At 38.3% G+C, this 20,161-nt stretch overlaps 1 protein-coding gene across 19 annotated transcripts in view; it reads left to right on the plus strand.

Annotated features, from left to right (window-relative positions):
- The window catches only part of NTRK2 (neurotrophic receptor tyrosine kinase 2), a 386,793-nt gene that overhangs the window by 48,552 nt on the left and 318,080 nt on the right, over positions 1-20,161 (plus strand). For 18 of the 19 annotated variants that reach the window (XR_014062590.1, XM_081521581.1, XM_081521570.1 and 15 more), the window contains 3 exons: positions 15,846-15,982; positions 16,499-16,631; positions 19,044-19,349. Coding sequence is in view for 18 of the 19 variants with exons in the window: in XM_081521581.1 (XP_081377707.1) it covers positions 15,846-15,982; positions 16,499-16,631; positions 19,044-19,349 (576 nt within the window). In the remaining variant the exon portion in view is untranslated. The remainder of the gene's footprint in view (positions 1-15,845; positions 15,983-16,498; positions 16,632-19,043; positions 19,350-20,161) is intronic. The other variant, XM_081521614.1, reaches the window with a different exon arrangement.

Here is a 20,161-nt window from a genome sequence, read left to right on the forward strand (position 1 = left end):
ATTTTTATTTTAATAAAAAAGAGTTATTGGGATTTCATTTCTTTGTAAGGTGGGCTTTCTTTAAAAACTTTACCTTTTAGTATTGCATTGTGTAAGCATTGAAGAGAGTGAAAAAGTTGGCTTAAAGCTGAACATTCAGAAAACTAAGATCATGGCATCTGGTCCCATCACTTCACGGCAAATAGATGGGTAAACAGTGGAAACAGTGGCTGGCTTTATTTTTTTGGGCTCCAAAATCATTGCCGATAGTGATTGCAGCCATGAAATTAAAAGACGCTTACTCCTTGGAAGGAAAGTTATGACCAACTTAGACAGCATATTAAAAAGCAGACATTACTTTGTCAACAAAGGTCCATCTAGTCAATGCTATGGTTTTTCCAGTAGTCATGTACGGATGTGAGAGTTGGACTATAAAGAAAGCTGAGTGCGGAAGAATTGATGCTTTTGAACTGTGGTGTTGGAGAAGATTCTTGAGAGTCCCTTGGACTGCAAAGAGATCCAACCAGTCCATCCTAAAGGAGATCAGTCCTGGGTGTTCATTGAAAGGACTGATGCTGAAGCTGAAACTCCAATACTTTGGCCACGTGATGCAAAGAGCTGACTCACTGGAAAAGACCCTGATGCTGGGAAAGATTGAGGGCAGGAAGAGAGGGGGATGACAGAGGATGAGATGGTTGGATGGCATCACTGACTCAATGGACATGAGTTTGGGCAAGCTCAGGGAGTTGGTGATGGATAGGGAGGCCTGGCGTGCTGTGGTTCATGGGGTCGCAAAGAGTCATACATGACTGAGCAACTGAACTGAACTGAACTGTGTAAGCATTATACGATGAACAAATTCTCTACATTTTTAAAATTATTTATTAATTTATTTTTGGTTGTGCTGGGTGCTTGTTGCTGCCTGAGGGCGTTTTTTGTAGTTGTTGCCAGCAAGGGCTGCTCTGCGTTGCAGTTCATGGGCTTCTCATTGTGGTAGCTTCTCTTGTTGCAAAGCACAAGCTCTAGGTGAACGGGCTTCAATATTTGTGGTTCATGGGCCCTAGAACTCCGACTTAGCAGTGAATGAGCTTAGTTGCCCTGCAACATGTGGGATCTTAGTTCCCGGACCAGGGATTGGACCTGTGTCCCTGCCTTGGCAGGCACACTCTCAACCACTGGACTGCCAGGTAAGTAATTCACTCCATTTAATAAGCAAAAACACATCCTCCATGGTGCCTGATGTGTCCCTTGAACATACTACTACTACTACTACTACTACTAAGTCGCTTCAGTCGTGTCCGACTCAGTGCGACCCCATAGACAGCAGCCTACCAGGCTCCTCTGTCCATGGGATTTTCCAGGCAAGAGTACTGGAGTGGGGTGCCATTGCCTTCTCCGGTCCCTTGAACATAACAGTCACCTGATTAATGTTTGCTGAATCGATCAATTAATAAATGCATGAACCGCATTATATTAGTGATCAGATTGGATTATATTTTTGATATAATGTTCCAGATATGTCAGTTAAGTAGAGATGACTTAAACATTTATATTTTTCCAGCCAAATTATTCTATATTTTAGCACTTTGCAGTTCCCATTGAAATGTTTGTCATTTTTGCATTTTGGAAGAATATCCTTCCTTCTTTCTTCTCTGCCCTTAGTGATTGAGTGAGCTCAGTAGGCAAGGCTGGAAAGTTGAACTACACAGTTCCCGTTCCCATTCACAGCACAGTTGAAATGTCTCACAATATTTTTCTAACAGCCCCTCCTGCCGTGAATTACTGTAAATTTATTCATGCTGTGAAACATGTTGTGGTCTGTTTCTCCACCAAGTCCCTTTCAACCTTAGGAAAGCTATTAATTACAAGGCAACAAAACATATTCATGTAAAATTTCCACATTAATCAGAAAAAAAGGGGGTACTACGAGCAGTAGTTCTGAAGACAGAAACTGAATCACCCAAGTGCTAGTGAAGAATGGTTCTTTTTTCCAGACTGTGCTGATTTATTACTCCACATAGAAGTATTCCTGCTATTTCTTTTAGTGTTTTTCAATGACATTATTTATAATACTATATATTCTAAATTCTTGTACTTAGTTCCTGTACATTTGGTTGATCTTCAGTAATTAGTTTTGCAGTACAAACCTTTTGGTCTTTTCCCCTGGCTGGATGGAATTATTAAAAAACAGCAGACTTTATACTTTAATTTTTTTGTACTGTAATTATGATTTAAATCTCTGGAAGAGAGTGTCTTCAGGAGGTGTTAATAGTGGATGAAATGCTTGGTTCTGAGCAGGCAACAAATGTATTTAAAAGGCAGTATTCTTTTGGGTCAAATCCCTCAACCTATTTTACTGGTAACTAGTTACCATAGAACATGCTGGCTCAACAGCGATTTGTTGTTCACTCTCTCAGTCGTGTCCGACTCTGTGTGACCCCCATGGACTGCAGTATGCCAGGCTTCCCTGTCCATCACCAACTCCTGGAGCTTGCTCAAACTCATGTCCATTGAGTCAGTGATGGCATCCAATCATCTCATCCTCTGTCGTCCCCTTCTCCTCCTGCCTTCAATCTTTCCCAGCATCAGGGTCTTTTCTAATGAGTCAGCTCTTTGTATCAGGTGACCAAAGAAAGTATTGGAGCTCCAGCTTCAGCATCATTTCTTCCAATGAATATTCAGGACTGGTTTCCTTTAGGATGGACTGGTTGGATCTCTTTGCAGTCCAAGGGACTCTTAAGAGTCTTCTTCAACATTACAGTTCAAAAGAATCAATTTTTTGGTGCTCAGCCTTCTTTATGGTCCATCTTTCACATTCATACATGACTACCAGAAAAACCATAGCTTTGACTATATAGACCTTTGTCGGCAATGTAATATCTCTGCTTTTTAATATGCTGTCTAGGTTGGTCATAGCTTTTCTTCCAAGGAGCAAGCATCTTGTAATTTCATGGCTGCAGTCAGCGTCTGCAGTGATTTCGGAGCCCAAGAAAGTAAAGTCTGTCACTGTTTCCATTTTTTCCCCACCTATTTGCCATGAAGTGATGGACCAGAAGCCATGATCTTTGTTTTTTGCATGTTGAGTTTTCAGCCAGTTTTTTCACTCTCCTCTTTCACCTTCATCAAGAGGCTCTTTAGTTCCTCTTCACTTTATGCCATAAGGGTGATGTCATCTGCATATCTGAGGGTATTGATATTTCTCTTGGCAATCTTGATTCCAACTTGTGCTTCATCCAGCCTGGTATTTTGCATGATGTACTCTGCATATATGTTAAATAATCATAGTGAATAAAAGCTGATAATGCCGGTTGAGGGTTGAATGTCTGTGTAGTTTTTATATAAGACACCCTTAATGGTCCCATGGATTGAAAAATTAAGTTTACTTTTGATTTTTTTAATTATTTATAATGACAATTTCAGTTTTCCACTTTACCAACCTTTGGACTTTTAGTGTAGAGCCTCCTTATGATACATCAACAAAATATTATCTATTATGTGAAAGGTTGGGTCACAGGTATCCAGGAAGATAGGCCTGTTTCCTTGAGGTAAACTGATGTTAATAATTTATTTTTGTTTACTTTTGTTTCCACTATAATTTATAGTATGTATATTTCTTTAGCATATATGTATATACTCCTTTTGTTTGTTTTAAACCAGGAAAACAGACTGATAGTAATTCAGCTTTGTTAGCATTCACAGAAGATGAAATGCTATATTAATACTCCATGTATAATTTAGGTTGGTAAACAGCTTTATTTCCCTAGCATCTTAGCTGAATTAATTTTTTTCTCTGAAAAACATTTACAAAGTCTAGTTTACTGCTTTGCTTCCTTTTATTAGAGACTGGTTTTTATCCACTAAAATACAGCAAGCCACACAGTGGACCGTTGCTTTTCTTTATCTTCTTAGAAGGCAAATAAAGCTGTTTTTTCTAAGCTGTCAGCAGCTGTTCAGTTTTTGTTTTTGGAAGTTTTGTGGTTGCTGTCACTGTCATGACAGCTCACACAAGCCTAGAAGCACAGCTTCCCATTTGAGCTTGGAGAGTCACTTTGCTAATTTTCTGTCATTTTTGCAACCAGGTGTAAAGCAGCCACTTCTAAATAGGTCAGGCTCATTTTGGCTTCATTCCTGGCAGTGAAATATATATGTTTAGGGGACACAAAAATAGGAAGATATGCCAAGAAGATAGAAAGTGAGTGGAGAGAAGACAGAAAGCAGGCAAAAATCATAATTTACTTGAATATTTTTATACCCATGGAGTGATGATCTAATAAGAAATGAACAGAGCTCAGGCTCACTAAAATGAGATGGAAAAGAACATAATCCAGACCTGCAGATGGATATTGAAATTAAAACCCAAAGTTGACCCATCTCATTTATTGCAAAGTTGAGTTGATATTTCGAAAAGTTTAGAAGTTAGTATTATTAGGAATTGAGAATGCACATATTTTGAATTAGTGATCTAGTCAATATCATCAACTTTCAAGAAGTGTGCACCAGTATATGAAGCAGTGTCGATGGCTGTTGACCTGGATGTGGCTGGAAAGGACATACCAGACAGCAGATCTCAGCAGAAAATCATCAGCTATCCAGTGAAAAGGCTGACTTTCTTTAGATCTGTGCTTCCCAAGCTGCTTTAATGTGCATATGGATCACCAGCAGTTCTTGTTAAAAAAAATTGCTTCTTGGGACTTCCCTGGTGGCCCAGGGGTGAGGACTCCATGCTTCCATTGCAGGGGACAGGGGTCCAATCTCTGGTCAGGAAACTTAAATCCTGGCTGCCATGCAATGCAGCCCCACCCCCAAAATAATAGCTTCTTTTCCAGCAGGTATGAGTTAGGGTCTGAGAGTCTACATTCTAACAAACACCTTGTTCCATACACTGTACTTTGAGTAGCCAAGGGTTTAGACATGGGTCTTGGATTTTTGCTAGTACAACTATTTATTCTTAAACCTGACAGGAGCTTGACTCATCATCTAGCCCACTAAACTTTCCCCACTCTACATTCTGTGGAACTCTTAAGTCCTTGAGATGCTCTGTGTATGAAAAAAAAAAAATCCAAGATTAAAGAAATAAAAAACTATAGAAAATTCTATAACTCTGATGTTCACTATGCACATTAGTATATTAAAAGCTAAGAAATCCTGCTCTTAAAGAACCATTTAACTTCCATTGATCTTATAGCCCTCATGATTGTTTGAGTACATTTCATTTCTTTGTGATATCATGTTATGACTTTGTTATTTTTATTTGAAGAAATTTGACAAAATGTAAGATATGCACGTGTTTAAATTCAGATGTACCAATTAAAGCTAAATATTCATATTAATGTTGGAAATAAGAGTAATCTTGCTTGCTTGCTTAGTCGCTCAGTCCTGTCAGACTCGGTGACTCTTTGGACTATAGCCCAGGCTCCTCTGTCCATGGGATTTTTATGGAGAATACTGGAGTGGGTTGCTATTTTCTCCTCCTGGGGATTTTCCTGACCCAGGAATCAAACCCACATCTATGTCTTCCACATTACAGACAGGTTCTTTATACACTGAGCCATTGGGGAAGCCCAATAACAGTAAATCAGTTCACTTCAGTAGCTCAGTCGTGTTCAATTCTTTGCGACCCCATGGACTGTAGCATGCCAGGCCTCCCTGTCCATCATCAACTCCTGGAGTTTACTCAAACTCATGGCCATTGAGTTGGTGATACCATCCAACCATCTCATCCTCTGTCATCCTCTTCTCCCCCCGCCTTCAATCTTTCCCAGCATCAGGGCCTTTTCAAATGAATCAGCTCTTCGCATCAGGTGGCGAAAGTATTGGAGTTTCAGCTTCAGCATCAGTCCTTCCAATGAACACCCAGGACTGATCTCCTTTAGGATGGACTGGTTGGATCTCCTTGTAATCCAAGGGACTCTCAAGAGTCTTCTCCAACACCACAGTTCAAAAGCATCAATCTTCGGCGCTCAGCTTTCTTTATACTCCAACTCTCACATCCATACATGACTACTGAAAAACCATAGCTTTGACTAGATGGACCTTTGTTGGCGAAGTAATGTCTCTGCTTTTAATATGTTGTCTAGGCTGGTCATAACTTTTCTTTCAAGGAGCAAGCGTCTTTTAATTTCATGACTACAGTCACCATCTGCAGTAATTTTGGAGGCAAAAAAGGTAAAGTCTCTCCCTGTTTCCACTGTTTCCCCGTCTATTTGCTATGAAGTGATGGGACCAGATGCCATGATCTGAGTTTTCTGTATGTTGAGTTTTAAGCCAACTCTTTCACACTCTTCTTTCACTTTCATCAAGAGACTCTTTAGTTCTTCTTCACTTTCTGCCATAACGATGGTGTCATCTGCATATCTGAGTTTGTTGATATTTCTCCTGGTAATCTTGATTCCAGCTTGTGCTTCATCCTGTCCAGCATTTCTCATGATGTACTCTGCATATAAGTTAAATAACCAGGGTGGCAGTATACAGCCTTGACATACTCCTTGTCTTATTTGGAACCATTCTGTTGTTCCATGTCCAGTTCTAACTGTTGCTTCTTTACCTGCATACAGGTTTCTCAGGAGGCAGGTCAGGTGGTCTGGTATTCCCATCTCTTGAAGAATTTTCCAGTTAGTTGTGATCCACACAGTCTTTGGCATAGTCAATAAAGCAGAAATAGGTGTTTTTCTGGAACTCTCTTGCTTTTTCAATGATCCAACGGATGTTGGCAATTTGATCTCTGATTCTTCTGCTTTTTTTAAATCCAACTTGAACATCTGGAAGTTCATGGTTCACGTACTGTTGAAGCCTGGCTTGGAGAATTTTGAGCAATACTTTGCTAGTGTGTGAGATGAGGGCAATTGTGTGGTAGTTTGAGCATTCTTTGACATTGCCTTTCTTTGGGATTGGAATGAAAAGTGACCTTTTCCAGTCCTGTGGCCACTGCTGAGTTTTCCAGATTTGCTGGCATATTGAGTGCAGCACTTTCACAGCATCATGTTTCAGGATTTGAAATAGCTCAACTGGAATTCCATCCCCTCCACTAGCTTTGTTTGTAGTGATGCTTCCTAAGGCCTGCTTGACTTTACATCCCAGGATATCTGGCTCTAGGTGAGTGATCACATCATCGTGATTATCTGGGTAGTGAAGATCTTTTTTGTATAGTTTTTCTGTGTATTCTTGCCACCTCTCCAGTAATAACAGTAATAGCTAATATTTATTAAGGGTTTTATATGCACTAGACATTATCTGGAATATTTTCCATAGTATCTTATTAGCCATCCTAAAAGCTCTAGAAGGTAGATGTCATCAGTATCCCTAATTCTAGATGAAGAAATGAAAGCTTACCAAGTATTACAAATAAACAGCTAATGAGTAAGTTTGATTCTAACTGACATCTGTCTGTCCAGGGCCTTAACCAATACATTGATGAGTTGCCTCCTTTACTGGGCTCTTCCAGGCCTCAGAGGTGTCTGTATGGACAGGCTGCTGGTCATCTCTTATCTCTAGTGAGGTTTCTCAGAGTGTAAAGGAAGATAGCCCTGAAACTTAAATCAGGATCTCATTACCATAGCACTGGAGGCTCTTGGAGGCATTGCTGAGCTTTGCTCTGTACTTGTGCTGATTTCAAATCTTATTAAGCCAGGAAGTAGTGCCTGGCAAATGGTTTATCCTGCCTTGGCTATTCATGCTTCCCAATTCATTTTTATTGTGCTAATTAAACCTCAAGTGATATTTCAAGTACAGATTGTTTTTTCCATTATTGAGTCTTTGGCCAGCATATTAATGCTGTAGAATTAACGTGAGTCAGATGCTTACTCATTTGTGGAAGACTTTACATTTAAGAGATCTAGACTTGGCCAATTTTTCACAGATTCCTTTGGAAACTGCTATGACAGGGTGATACAATTTCTCTATAAATAAAGAAGATTCACTCTTCTCTCACAAATAGACGCATAAGTATTTTTTAAATGAACCAAATTCCCAGATTATGGATATGTATTGGTATTTATAGTCTGTGTTAAAATGGATATATGCACTCTGGGAAGATAGTGTGTTATATGGTGAACACCTTCATCTTTGAGTTCAAATCCCAGGTACTTAGGCAACTTTGGAAGAGGTATTTGACTTTTCCAAAACTCACATTCTTTATTAATTGAATGAGAATAAATACGTCAAGTTTGGTTGCAAGAATTAAATTAAATAAAAATATGAAGTACTAGATAAGACTTCCTAGTACAGTGAATCCACAATAAACAATATTGCTAATACTGTAATCGAGCAAACATTTTTAGAACTGTTAAGCATGTAAATTTAGGCTCGAAGAAAAAAAAAAACAGTAGATTTTACGAGGGAAATTAAGATTATGGTGTAGCATTCTCTGCTGAGAATCTCTATTTTAACCTCTTTTGTGCTTGAAATTTCCACACTGTTAGATACATTTGTAAAAGGTAGGAGGTTTACACCACTGGTTTATGTTTAAGGTGTCAGGAAAGGTGTCTGTTGATAGAGCCAGCTAGTGAGGAGCTCAGACCTCAAGAACAAGCACCATGGCAAGCCCTGGCTCTGTGGTTTTTCCAGACTCAACAGATTAATCTGTAAATACAAGAAAATGGGAGAGAAGTCAACAAACCTTTGTGGTTTTGCAGTTGCAAACTGGGAAGTAGATGGATGAGTAGTGACTGACTGAAGGCTGAAAATACTGGTTACCAACTTAGCAATGGGGAAAGCCAAGAGGAGAGCTTGGTTTACATTGCAGAACTTCTACCAGGCTCAGGAAGTGAGAGTTCAGTGTAACACTGAATACAGGGGAGTGATTTAAAGATTTTTGCCCCGTACACCCCAGGTGTATATGAACTAGAAGTTTATTTTCTAAAGAGGATATAACAAAGATAATGAGGAACTCCAAGTGGAGTTGAGGCTATGAGAGTCATAGAATGATGGGTTTACATACAACTGTTTGCTTTACACCACTTTGCTTTTCTGAAAGAAATCTGAAGAGGATTTTTGCTTGTACAAAACAAGGTGAAGAGCAAAACTGGCATTCAGCATTTGTTTTGCATGGAGCTGTTAAGAGGCAGCGGGCACCCTGAGCAGTGGGAGTGGCACTGCCAAGCTCCTTCCTGGGAACTACACTCAGCATCTCATCAAGCCACCATAGCTTTGAGCTGTGTCTGTGAGAATCTATGCTTTATCTTGATTTATTCTGTGCATCTGTTAGCAGGCGAGCTAAGGTTACTGCTTCTTTGCTTTATGTCATTTCGGCTTTCAAAAGGTTTCATAGGAAAGTTCTGTTTCCAGATAGCCAGTGCTTAGTTGCTCAGTCATGTCCGACTCTTTGTGAACCCAGGTTCCTCTGTCCTTGCGGATTTTCCAGGCAAGTATACTGGAGTATGTGGCCATCTCCTCCTCCAGGGGATCTTCCCAACCCAGGGATCGAACACAGGTCTCCCGCATTTTGGGCAGATTATGTACTGTCTGAGCCACCAGGGAAGCCCAAGAATACTGGGTAGCCTATCCCTTCTCCAGGGGATCTTCCTGTCCCAGGAATCAAACTGGGATCTCTTTCATTACAGGTGGCTTCTTTACCAGTTAAACTACCAGGGAAGCTAGAGAAACCTGTATTTCTAGTTTTCTTCCTCTTCTGAACGGGACACTGGAAGAGCATTATCTGAATAATCTGACCAATACCATCTGGAGAAGGATTTAAGGGTACTGACATCAGGTTGTATCCATTAAAGAGGCCGATAATAGTTAAACTCTACAATGATACTGCCAGTACTCTTGCCTGGAAAATCCCATGGATGGAGGAGCCTGGTGGGCTGTAGTCCATGGGGTCGCTAAGAGTCAGACACGACTGAGCGACTTCACTTTCACTTTTCCCTTTCATGCACTGGGGAAGGAAATGGCAACCCACTCCAGTATTCTTGCCTGGAGAATCCCAGGGATGGCGGAGCCTGGTGGGCTGCCGTCTATGGGGTCGCACAGAGTCGGACACGACTGAAGCGACTTAGCAGCAGCAGCAGCACAATGATACCGGCAGTAAATATGTAATGATTCTAGTGCCCCATTCTTAAAGATTAAAGAATAGCCAAAGATCACAAACTGTTTGAGAAAGCTTATATTAAAGACAAATACAAAACATCCAAAGAAAGAAAAAGTTGCAAGAAACAAAGTTGATTTAGGCAGAAGAAAAATTCTTAAGAAATTATCATTAATGCCTCATAGATATTAGGGATTAGAAGAGATGTTGCTTCCATGAAATGAACACAGGAGTATTTGTTAAATAATATTCATTCAGGGACAACAACAACAACAAGCTTTGGAAACTAAAAGTATGCCAGAAATGAAAATATCAAAAGAAAGCCTGCAAGGTAAATCTGAGGAAATTTCCCCATAAATAGAACAGATAAAAAAAGACAAGATACAGGAAAGAAAGGTTTAAAGTAGATAGGCTACCCAGTAGGTCTAACCACTAAATGCAGATCTAAGTGGTGAGAAGGCATTACATCATAGTTGAATTGACATCATTTTTTCCCTTTCTTAGTGGTTCTAATCACAGTACTGCATCCTATAGTTAATGCAGTCTTAAATTTGATAAAATATAGCTATTACAGTGTTTCAGCTGTCAGTAAGGTTTATATTTTTATAGTAAACTTCATGTTTACATTCAGACAAAAAAACTTCATAGCATATGGTAAGATATGAACATAGAGTGGTGTGAGTGTGGTGTGGGCATGTAGGAGAGCTGTCTTTCTGTATGAACATGAGCCTAGTTCTCGTCTTCCATGGTGAGAGACCTGTAGATAATATTAAAACAGAAAAACCAAGAAGCAGCAATATAAGCACAATATTTAGTGATACAGAGATCAATACCCAAAAGGAAGTTAAAGAGATGAAATGAGTGCTTCTGGGGAACAGGAAATAGTGCCACATGGGTACTATTTTTCACACGGTAGTTTGAGTATTTTCTTTTTCCCCCTCTGTGTTTGTAGTTATATTTTTCCTCAGTTTTATTAAGATATGATTGACAGATGGCACTGTATAAGTTTAAGGTGTACAGCGCAATTTGATTTAAATACATCATGAAATGATTTTAACAGTAAGTTTAGTGAAAATTCATCATCTCATATAGATACAAAATTAAAGAAATGGAAATAATTTTACCTTGTGTTGTAAATTATATCTCTAGTAGTTACTTGTAACTGCAAGTCTGTACCTTTTGACTATTTTATTCAATCTCCCCTCCTTCCACCTACTCCCAGCACCTGGTAACCACAAATCTGATCTCTTTTTCTATAAGTTTGCTTTTTTGTGTGTTTTTCAGGTATAAATAGCCTACAATGCTCTATTAGTTTCAGATACACAACATAATGATTCAATATTCTATACATTTCAGATGATCGCCATGCTCAGCCTTAGTTATAATATGTTACCATGCAAAGATATTACATAATTATTGACTATATTGCCTACACTGTCCTTTTTGTACATTTCAAACCTGTCGGTATTTTGCGACTGAAAATTTGTACCTCTTAATTTCCCTCACCTATTTCTTTCCTCCCTTACCCCACTCCCCTCTGGCCACTATCTGTTTCCTATATCTGTTTTTTTTATGTTTGTTTAAATTTGCTTTGGTTTTTAGATTCCACCTATAAGTGAAATTACACAGTATTTGTGTTTCTCTGTCTGATTTATTTTGCTTAGCATAATACTCTTTAAGTCCATCCGTGTTGTCACAAATGGCAAGATTTCATCCTTTTATATGGATAGTATTCCATTGTATGTAGATAGCGCATCTTCATCTTCATCCACTGATGAACACTTAGGTTGGCTATTGTAAAAACAATGCTGGAATGAACATAAGAGTGCAGATATGTTTTCTGATTAGTGTTTTTGTTTTCTTTGGATTAATTACCCAGAAGTGAAATTGCTGGATTATATGATAGTTCTATTTTTTAAAAATTTCAAGGAATCTCCACATTGTTTTCTATGATGGCTGCACCAATTTAAATTTCCACCAACAGTGCATGAGAGTTCCCTTTTCTCCATTCTTTGCCAACATTTATTTGTTGTCTTTTTGGTAGTAGCTGTTCTGAATGATGTGAGGTGTTATCTCATTGTGGTTTTGATTTACACCCTGTTTATTAGTCATGTTGAATCACTTTTCATGTGCCGGTTGGACATCTGTAGTTCTTTGGAAAAATGTCTGTTTAGATCCTCTGCTCATTTTTTAAATGGTTCTTTTTTATGTTGAGTTACATGAGTTCTTTGTATACTTTAGATATTAATCCCTTATCGGATATATAGTTTGGAAATATTTATCCGTTCAAAGGGAAACTTTTCATTTTGTTGACAGTTTCCTTTGCTTTGCAAAATCTTTTTTAGTTTGTTGTAGTTAAATTTGGGCTTTTCTGGTGGCTCAGCGGTAAAGAATCCACCTTCCAATGCAGGAGACGTGCGTTTGATCCCTGGGTTGAGAAGATCCCCTGGAGAAAGAACTGGCAACCCACTCCAGTATTCTTGCCTGGGAAATCTCATAGACTGAGGATCCTGGCAGGCTACAGCCCATGGGGTTGCTAAGAGTCAGGCATGACTTATCAACTAAACAACAACAACAACAAAGTTACATTTATTTATTTTTCTTTTCCCCCCTTATTTAAAAAAATTTTTCTAAGACCAGTATCAAAGAGTATACTGCCTGTGTTTTCTTCTGGAGGTTTATGATTTTAGGTCCTACATTTAAATCTTTAATTCATTTTGAATTTATTTTTGTTCATGGTATAAGTAAGTAGTCTAGCTTTGATTCTTTTGACTGTAGCTGTTCAGTTTTCCTCATACCATTTTTTGAAGAGGCTGTCTTTACTGCATTATATATTCTTGCTTCCTTTGTAGAATAGTAACTGTTCATATAAGCATAGATTCATTTCCAGGTTCTCTCTTCAGTTTCATTGATCAGTGTGTCTGTTTTTGTGCCAGTATCATACTCTTTGGGCTTCCCTGGTGGCTCAGATGGTAAAGAATCTGCCTGCCATACAGGAGACCCAGGTTTGATTACTGAGTTGGGAAGATCCCCTGGAGAAGGGAATGGCAACCACTCTAATATTCTTGCCTGGAGAATTCCATGAACAGAGGAGCCTGGTGGGCTATATAGTCCATGGGGTCACAAAGAGTCAGACATGAATGAGTGATAAATACGGACAGCATACTCTTGATTATTGTAACCTTATCATATAGTTTGAAATCAGGGAGCATAATACTTCCAGCTTTGTTCTTCTTTCTCAAGATTGTTTTAGCTATTTGGGGTCCTTTGTGTTTCCATACAAGTTTTGTGAAAATGCCATTTGTATTTTGATAGGAATTGCGCTGAATCTATAGATTACCTTGGATAGTATGGTCATTTTAACAATATTAATTCTTCAAATTCATGAGCACCATATATCTTTCCATCTGTCTGTGTTGTTTTTAATTTCTTTCATCAGTGTCTTATAGTTTTCCAGGTACAGGTGTTTTACCTTCTTAGATTTATTTTTAGGTATTTTGTTCTTTTTTGTGCAATTGTAAATGGAATTTTATCTTAGCTTCTTCTTCAGATAGTTTATTGTTAATGTCTGGAAATGCAATAGATTTCTGTATATTAATTTTGTATCCTGCAACTTTACTAAATTAATTGATGAGCTCTAATATTATTTTGGTGGTGTCTTTAGGATTTTCTATGTATAATATCATATTGCTTCAAACAGTGACAGTTTTACTTTTCCTTTTCAATTTAGATATCTTTCATTTATTTATTTTTGTCTGATTCCTGTGGCTAGGACTTCCAATTCTATGTTGAATAAAAGTGGCAAAAGTGGGCATCACTGTCTTATTCCTGATCTGAGAGATAGTTTGAATATTTTTTATAACACATTTTGTAGAATTATAGACTTTTCAAACTGTGTGGCTACGTATTTTTTTTTTTAATGCGTATCTGGAAAAAGTCACCTAGATCATACCACTGGCTTCAAGATTTTTTTAAAAATAAACCCATTCCTTGTATTAATATCTTGCCATGAAAGCCTCTTACACTGGGAAGCTTGATTGTCATGAAAGTTGTCACCAAATTCTGCTGCTGCTGCTGCTAAGTCGCTTCAGTCGTGTCCGACTCTGTGCGACCCCATGGACTGCAGCCTACCAGGCTCCTCCATCCATGGGATTTTCCAGGCAAGAGTATTGGAGTGGGGTGCCATTGCCTTCTCCGTACACCAAATTCTAGAGCTGGAAAAATCCTAGCTAGATCTTCTGATTGAACAGTGTATTTAATATAGAATAAATCACATTGAGAGAGGAGAAATGATTCACCTGATGGCACATAGTATGGGCCAGGTTTAGGGTCTAGGGCTTCTGACTCCTGACCCAGTGTTCTTTCCAGTCAACTGCACTGCTTCTTGATCACTTGTATATGTTTCATTGCTTGATATGAGTTCAGGATATTAGGGGGCTATTTGGAACCTTGTGAAAGATACAACATTGCTCTCTATCGAAGGCTGACAAGAAGGAAGGGTTCTGAAGATGTCACACCAGCCACTGAAAGCCAGATCTTGTTGAGAAGTCCTCTACCAATGGCGGGAATACCATGAGACGTATACTATGTAAATCTTGCTGTAGTCTGGTTTCAGGAATAAATAATAATAGTGTTGTCAGTAAGGACTGTGTCTTAAGGATTTATGCATAATATTGTGAAGGTGGCAGGTCAGAAACCTGTAGGTGGGCAGGCTAATTGAAATTTCACGGCTGTTGAAGATGAATTGCCTTTTCTGACCTGTGGGTTCCTCCTGAGTTTAATGATGTGTCATAGTTCCATGGGACAGAGCTGTTGGGGTGAATGCAGTCCTAAGCTGAGTTTCTGATACCAAGCGAGGGGCTTGTTTGACTGACAGGACCTGATGTATTCTGAGACTCACCTTCATGTTAAAACTACTATGAATAAGAGCAGTATTAACACCCAAATGGTGTAATAGTTTAATGAAGTGATAGCATTAATAAGAAAAGCTGACTTTTGAAATATAAAAGTATAAAAATGAAGCTGTCTTGAAATATTAAAAAATGTTTATAAGCATCAGAATTTCATCTGGTAACAAATACTTTCTCAGGGTTTTTCCAAAAAAGAGCTTTTCATTGGGATAATGATCTATACAACTTTTTTTATCATGTCATAAATAGGGTGACCAAGTATACCTATAATATTTAACTATGATTTGTGTAGCTTTGAAACATTCTAATGCTGTATGGTTCAAATTTATTATCTTTGAAAAATGCTTTGAAACCAACTTCCATAATTGGACTGTTTCAAAATCTTGGTCTGCCTTTTAAACTTATATTTCAAGATCATAGTTTACCTCTTTAAAAATCTAGTTCTGGTAATGGGTTAGATTTGTGAGTTATTTAATGAAAAAAATGGGTTTATGCAAAAATTGAAGATGCCTCCCACCCTTTTGTCCTTGACTGTAAAAATATGGAAGAGAGAAAACTGAGGGAAAAATAAGATGTTCTACAAATACAATGACTGTGTGCAAACAACTGAATTGATAACTGTAAAACAGAACAAGAACCAGAAGATGTAGTTCTACAAACTAGTGGGATTTTTTTTAATAAAAGATTATTCTGCAATGATATTTTTGAGACACATGCAAAATTTGTTTTCAAATCTCTTTGCACATCTTTTGGCTCTCATCAAATCTGTAAAGCTTATCAATTTGGCATTTTTTCAGATCAACGTAAGTCAGTCTCGGAAAGCAAATAATGATTGATTTTTAAAGCAGAGAGAGTTTTCACCTTGTTTCTGTTATTTTGATAATGCACCTAACTATTTATATATGTCTTCCTTTACTTTCCTTGCTCCACAGGTTTGCCATCAGCAAATTTGGCCGCACCTAACCTCACTGTGGAGGAGGGAAAGTCTATCACATTATCTTGTACTGTTGCAGGTGACCCAGTTCCAAATTTGTACTGGGATGTCGGTAATCTGGTTTCCAAGCATATGGTAAGGCTTGTGTTTATATGTTCATAGAAATGAGAATGTCTCAGAACTTGAGATTGTATTAACCTAGTGATGATCATTTAATATTTTATAGGGCCACATAGAGAGATTTACAATGAGTTTTGTTGTGTATTTACTTTCTGTCTATTCTTACTTAACAAAGACTAATGCAGATTGTATTTTAGTTATGTATACTTCATAGATTGGAAAGTCTGTAGGTCTCTAGTAAGCTTTTTGTTTCATCATGAGCAAGGTGAGTGACTCTCATTGTGGTTTTTTCCCTTCAAGGAAGGTAGGTAGGAATTCAAGGATTAAATCAGCTTCACACATTTATAATTGAAATCTGGAGATGCAGAATAACTTCTGAGTTTCCCCTTTTATTGAGCTTGATTAGACTGGAATTTTTTTTTTTCTAACGTTATAGATGATTTTCTCTAGTTAGGGGAAGAAATGCCAAATCTTGTCACTATTGAGTTCAGTTCTAATCAAGATTATTTTTGTCTGTTAATTCATTTGTAGAATGAAACAAGCCACACACAGGGCTCCTTAAGGATAACTAACATTTCATCTGATGACAGTGGAAAGCAAATCTCTTGTGTGGCAGAAAATCTTGTAGGAGAAGATCAAGATTCTGTCAACCTCACTGTACATTGTACGTAATCAGATCAACGTGTGTTTTTAATAGAAAAGATCGTGGACACACCCGCATTTGTGGTTGGGGACCTCTGCTGCTTTGTGCGTTAAAAAAGTATATGCAGTGTTTTGTGCGTCCTTAATTAAGAAATGTTACCAGCTCCTTCCATTCCTTCTATTTCTGCTAACCTCTCTTGTTCATGTGTTGTCTTTAAGCTTCTTTTTTGATCTTAAACTTGTCCTATTGTGCCTTATCCTGTCTTTTCTTTATAGAACATATTTTGAGCTGGTTATCTTCCTTTTGTTAATAAGTTGTAGTTTAAATTTTGATAAACTAGTTTCTAAATTCTGTTCTCTATAAAAGCAATATGAACCTTTAAAGTTGTGATACCTAAAGTATTGGGCTGGCTGTTCATACTCAATATATTGTTGACACAGAAAATAAACCTCATTAGTTTGACCTCAAGCTTCTGTGGGAAGTGGAGGGAATACTACTAAAATGGATGAAAATTATTATTACCTGCAAAAAACTTTTATTATTATAATTGCTTTAAGTTTCTGTCTTCTGAAGATAAAGGATATTAATGTTTCTTTAGTATATGTACATTGTTTTCCAATATTGTAAACAATGCAACGTATATCTTAACATTCCAGATTGTTTCATTCAATGTGAATGATGTATGTATTCAGTAAAAAAAAATACATAATCTTCACATCATTGCAAATTCTGAGCTGCCGTGGTATAAATTAATGAGGTTTTACTCTGAATTAGGATTTGGCTGAGAAAAACACGAGTGTGCACAAGTATGAATGTGCATTATACACATGTGGACACAAGGTGTTGATACACTGATTAGCATTCACTCATAACACACATTCCTTATGTGACTGTTGGAGTGAATGATTGAAATCACCAACATTTTGCCAATGTCAATACTACCCCGATGCCCAGAAGGCCCTGGACTCATAATTTCTCATGATTTTGACCAATCTTGAAGTCATTGTCATCCCCAAACACGTACAACCAACCTTCCAACTTTATATCCTTAAATCAACACCTCACAAAAAGCACATTAGAGTGTGGTGGCAGGAAGAAGTGGGGCCTGGGCACATGGGGACCTGGGCTGGTGGGAGGAAGGTAAGTATTGTCCCTCCCCCATTGTGATCCTTGTGTTTGTCACACAGACCTACAAATAAGGGCACTCCGATTCAAATGTTTTCCGTTTAGGTTAATAGCTATGTAGACTCCCTGGTCTGGAGAGCTGGTCTAGTCTACCAAAGTTTAAATAATGAGAAATAAGTGATAGGGAATATTAACAACTGAGAGATCCTTTGCAGTGACCCATTCAGATGTATTAGTTGCCAGGCTATGATTTCCCCACTTTGTGTGATGAACATGTACAACCAGGAAGTGATATATGAAGGGAAGGGCATTAGGAGTTCTGGATTCCTGGTCCAGATTTTCCTCACTCAGTAACCTTGACCAAGTCACTTAACCTCATAGCACTTGGGTATTTTCATCTGAAAAAATGATACTATTAGGTCTCAAAGGTCTTTTCCAGTCCTCAATTTTATACTTATCAAAGTCAGACCGCATGAAAATGGACCACATGAATCCCACTTAAGAGGGATTTTAAGTGTCTTTGCTCAGGATAAGTACTCTGTTTAAAGATGCTACCTGATAATGTTTGTTTCCCTTAAGAATAAAGTGCTTTATATTTAATTTTAAAATAATCTCTAGTTTGTTTTTCAGGTTTAGATAGGACCTCACACATTTAAAGGATCAAAACTTTGATGTATCTGAAATTCTAGCAAAAATGGACTGTAAAGAGATGCTTTTAAAGAGCATTTACTCTTGACAATCAGTGAAAAATATATCAGTTTATCAGACTTTATAATAACCAGTCAACATCAGGAGTAACATTCTTTGCATTGACCAGTTTTATTTGTTTTGGAAAATTTATGTGAGATCCGGGCTTCCGGCAAGATTTCCAAAGTCATTTTTGTCATTGTATTATTTAGCGAAGCCCTGTAAGAATAGTGGTCCTCAATGTTTTGGTGATTAACCTCCATAATATCAAGGCATATGTGTTAGAAACCAAAGTCAACTTCAAGTGAGCCCTTTCCACTGTCAGAAATCACTGGGATCTGTTTGGAGTTGATTCTCACACTGAATAGGTGTAAAGATGCCTATGATGCATGGATCTTAGGCAGAGCAGGGAAAGGATTCTTTCTGAAGCTCTCTGTAAAAGTTAAATCAAACTTTATGATGATACAAAATATTGATGGATTCCAGAGTTGCGGGTCATCATATGTTTTCTTAAACCAAACAATGGTTGAGTAAGATCCCCCCTATCTATGACACAGAGATTTGGAGATGGGGAGAATTCTGAGCTTTCTGATGCTATTAACTCTCTCTTTTTCAATTTAGTTGCTCCAACTATCACATTTCTCGAATCTCCAACCTCAGACCACCACTGGTGCATTCCATTCACTGTGAAAGGCAATCCCAAGCCAGCGCTTCAGTGGTTCTATAACGGGGCAATTTTGAATGAGTCCAAATACATCTGTACTAAAATCCATGTTACCAATCATACGGAGTACCACGGCTGCCTCCAGCTGGATAACCCCACTCATATGAACAATGGGGACTACAAGTTAGTAGCCAAGAATGAATATGGGAAGGATGAGAAACAGATTTCTGCTCACTTCATGGGCTGGCCTGGAATCGATGATGGTGAGTACTTGATGTTTTTGCATCTGGAGAGGGCTAGTGTGTTATCACTCAAGTATTGACATTATGAGTACGATAAACCACTCCCAAACCCAGTGGCTTGAAACAAACATTTCGTCTTGCTCATGGGCCTGTAGATCAGCTAGGGGAGTTTTGTTGCATGTGTGTTTGTTCTGGGGTGCAGGGTGCAGAAGCAGCAGCTACACAAGAGATCTGCTTCTTAGGATAAGTACAAAGTGCAAGAGGACAGCAAAAAATAAATAAATAAATAAAAACGCAAGGCTTTATAAGGCCTCCTTTTTGGATTGGCGCACAGTTTCGTCCACTTGTATGCCATTGGCCAAAGCAAGTCATAGGGCCAAGGCCAATCCAGGGACAAAGCCTCATACTTCTCCCATGGAGGTGATAGGGATGAATAATTTGAACAATATTCTGACAACACACACATTATTTTTCTCTCAAGTGTTATATGAGATTTTGTATCCACAGTGACAAAATACAAGCAAATCTGTGAGCAGGTGAACTGAATTTGGTTGGCTCATGCACTGTTTGAGATATATTTTCTGACCCTTTAACCAGTTGGAATTCAGAATCCTGCTCCCTCATCTGTGGCTGAGAAAGCAGTGTTGTGGAATGTTTTGCTTACATGGGCTGACTGAGTGAAGGCATCTATTGATGGAATCCTGAATTATTTTTCTAAGAGTGTTACTAGTTCCTATCTGACCCATGGCTGGTATTGGGAGTCCAGTCCATGGTCAGCAGAAGAATTTCAGTGGGAGCTCCAGTAACAGGACGGACAATATCATGCGTTTACT

Source organism: Giraffa tippelskirchi, chromosome 1, assembly GCF_054371585.1.
Source record: "Giraffa tippelskirchi isolate mGirTip1 chromosome 1, T2T-mGirTip1v1.2.pri, whole genome shotgun sequence".
NCBI classification, from domain to species: Eukaryota; Metazoa; Chordata; class Mammalia; order Artiodactyla; family Giraffidae; genus Giraffa; species Giraffa tippelskirchi.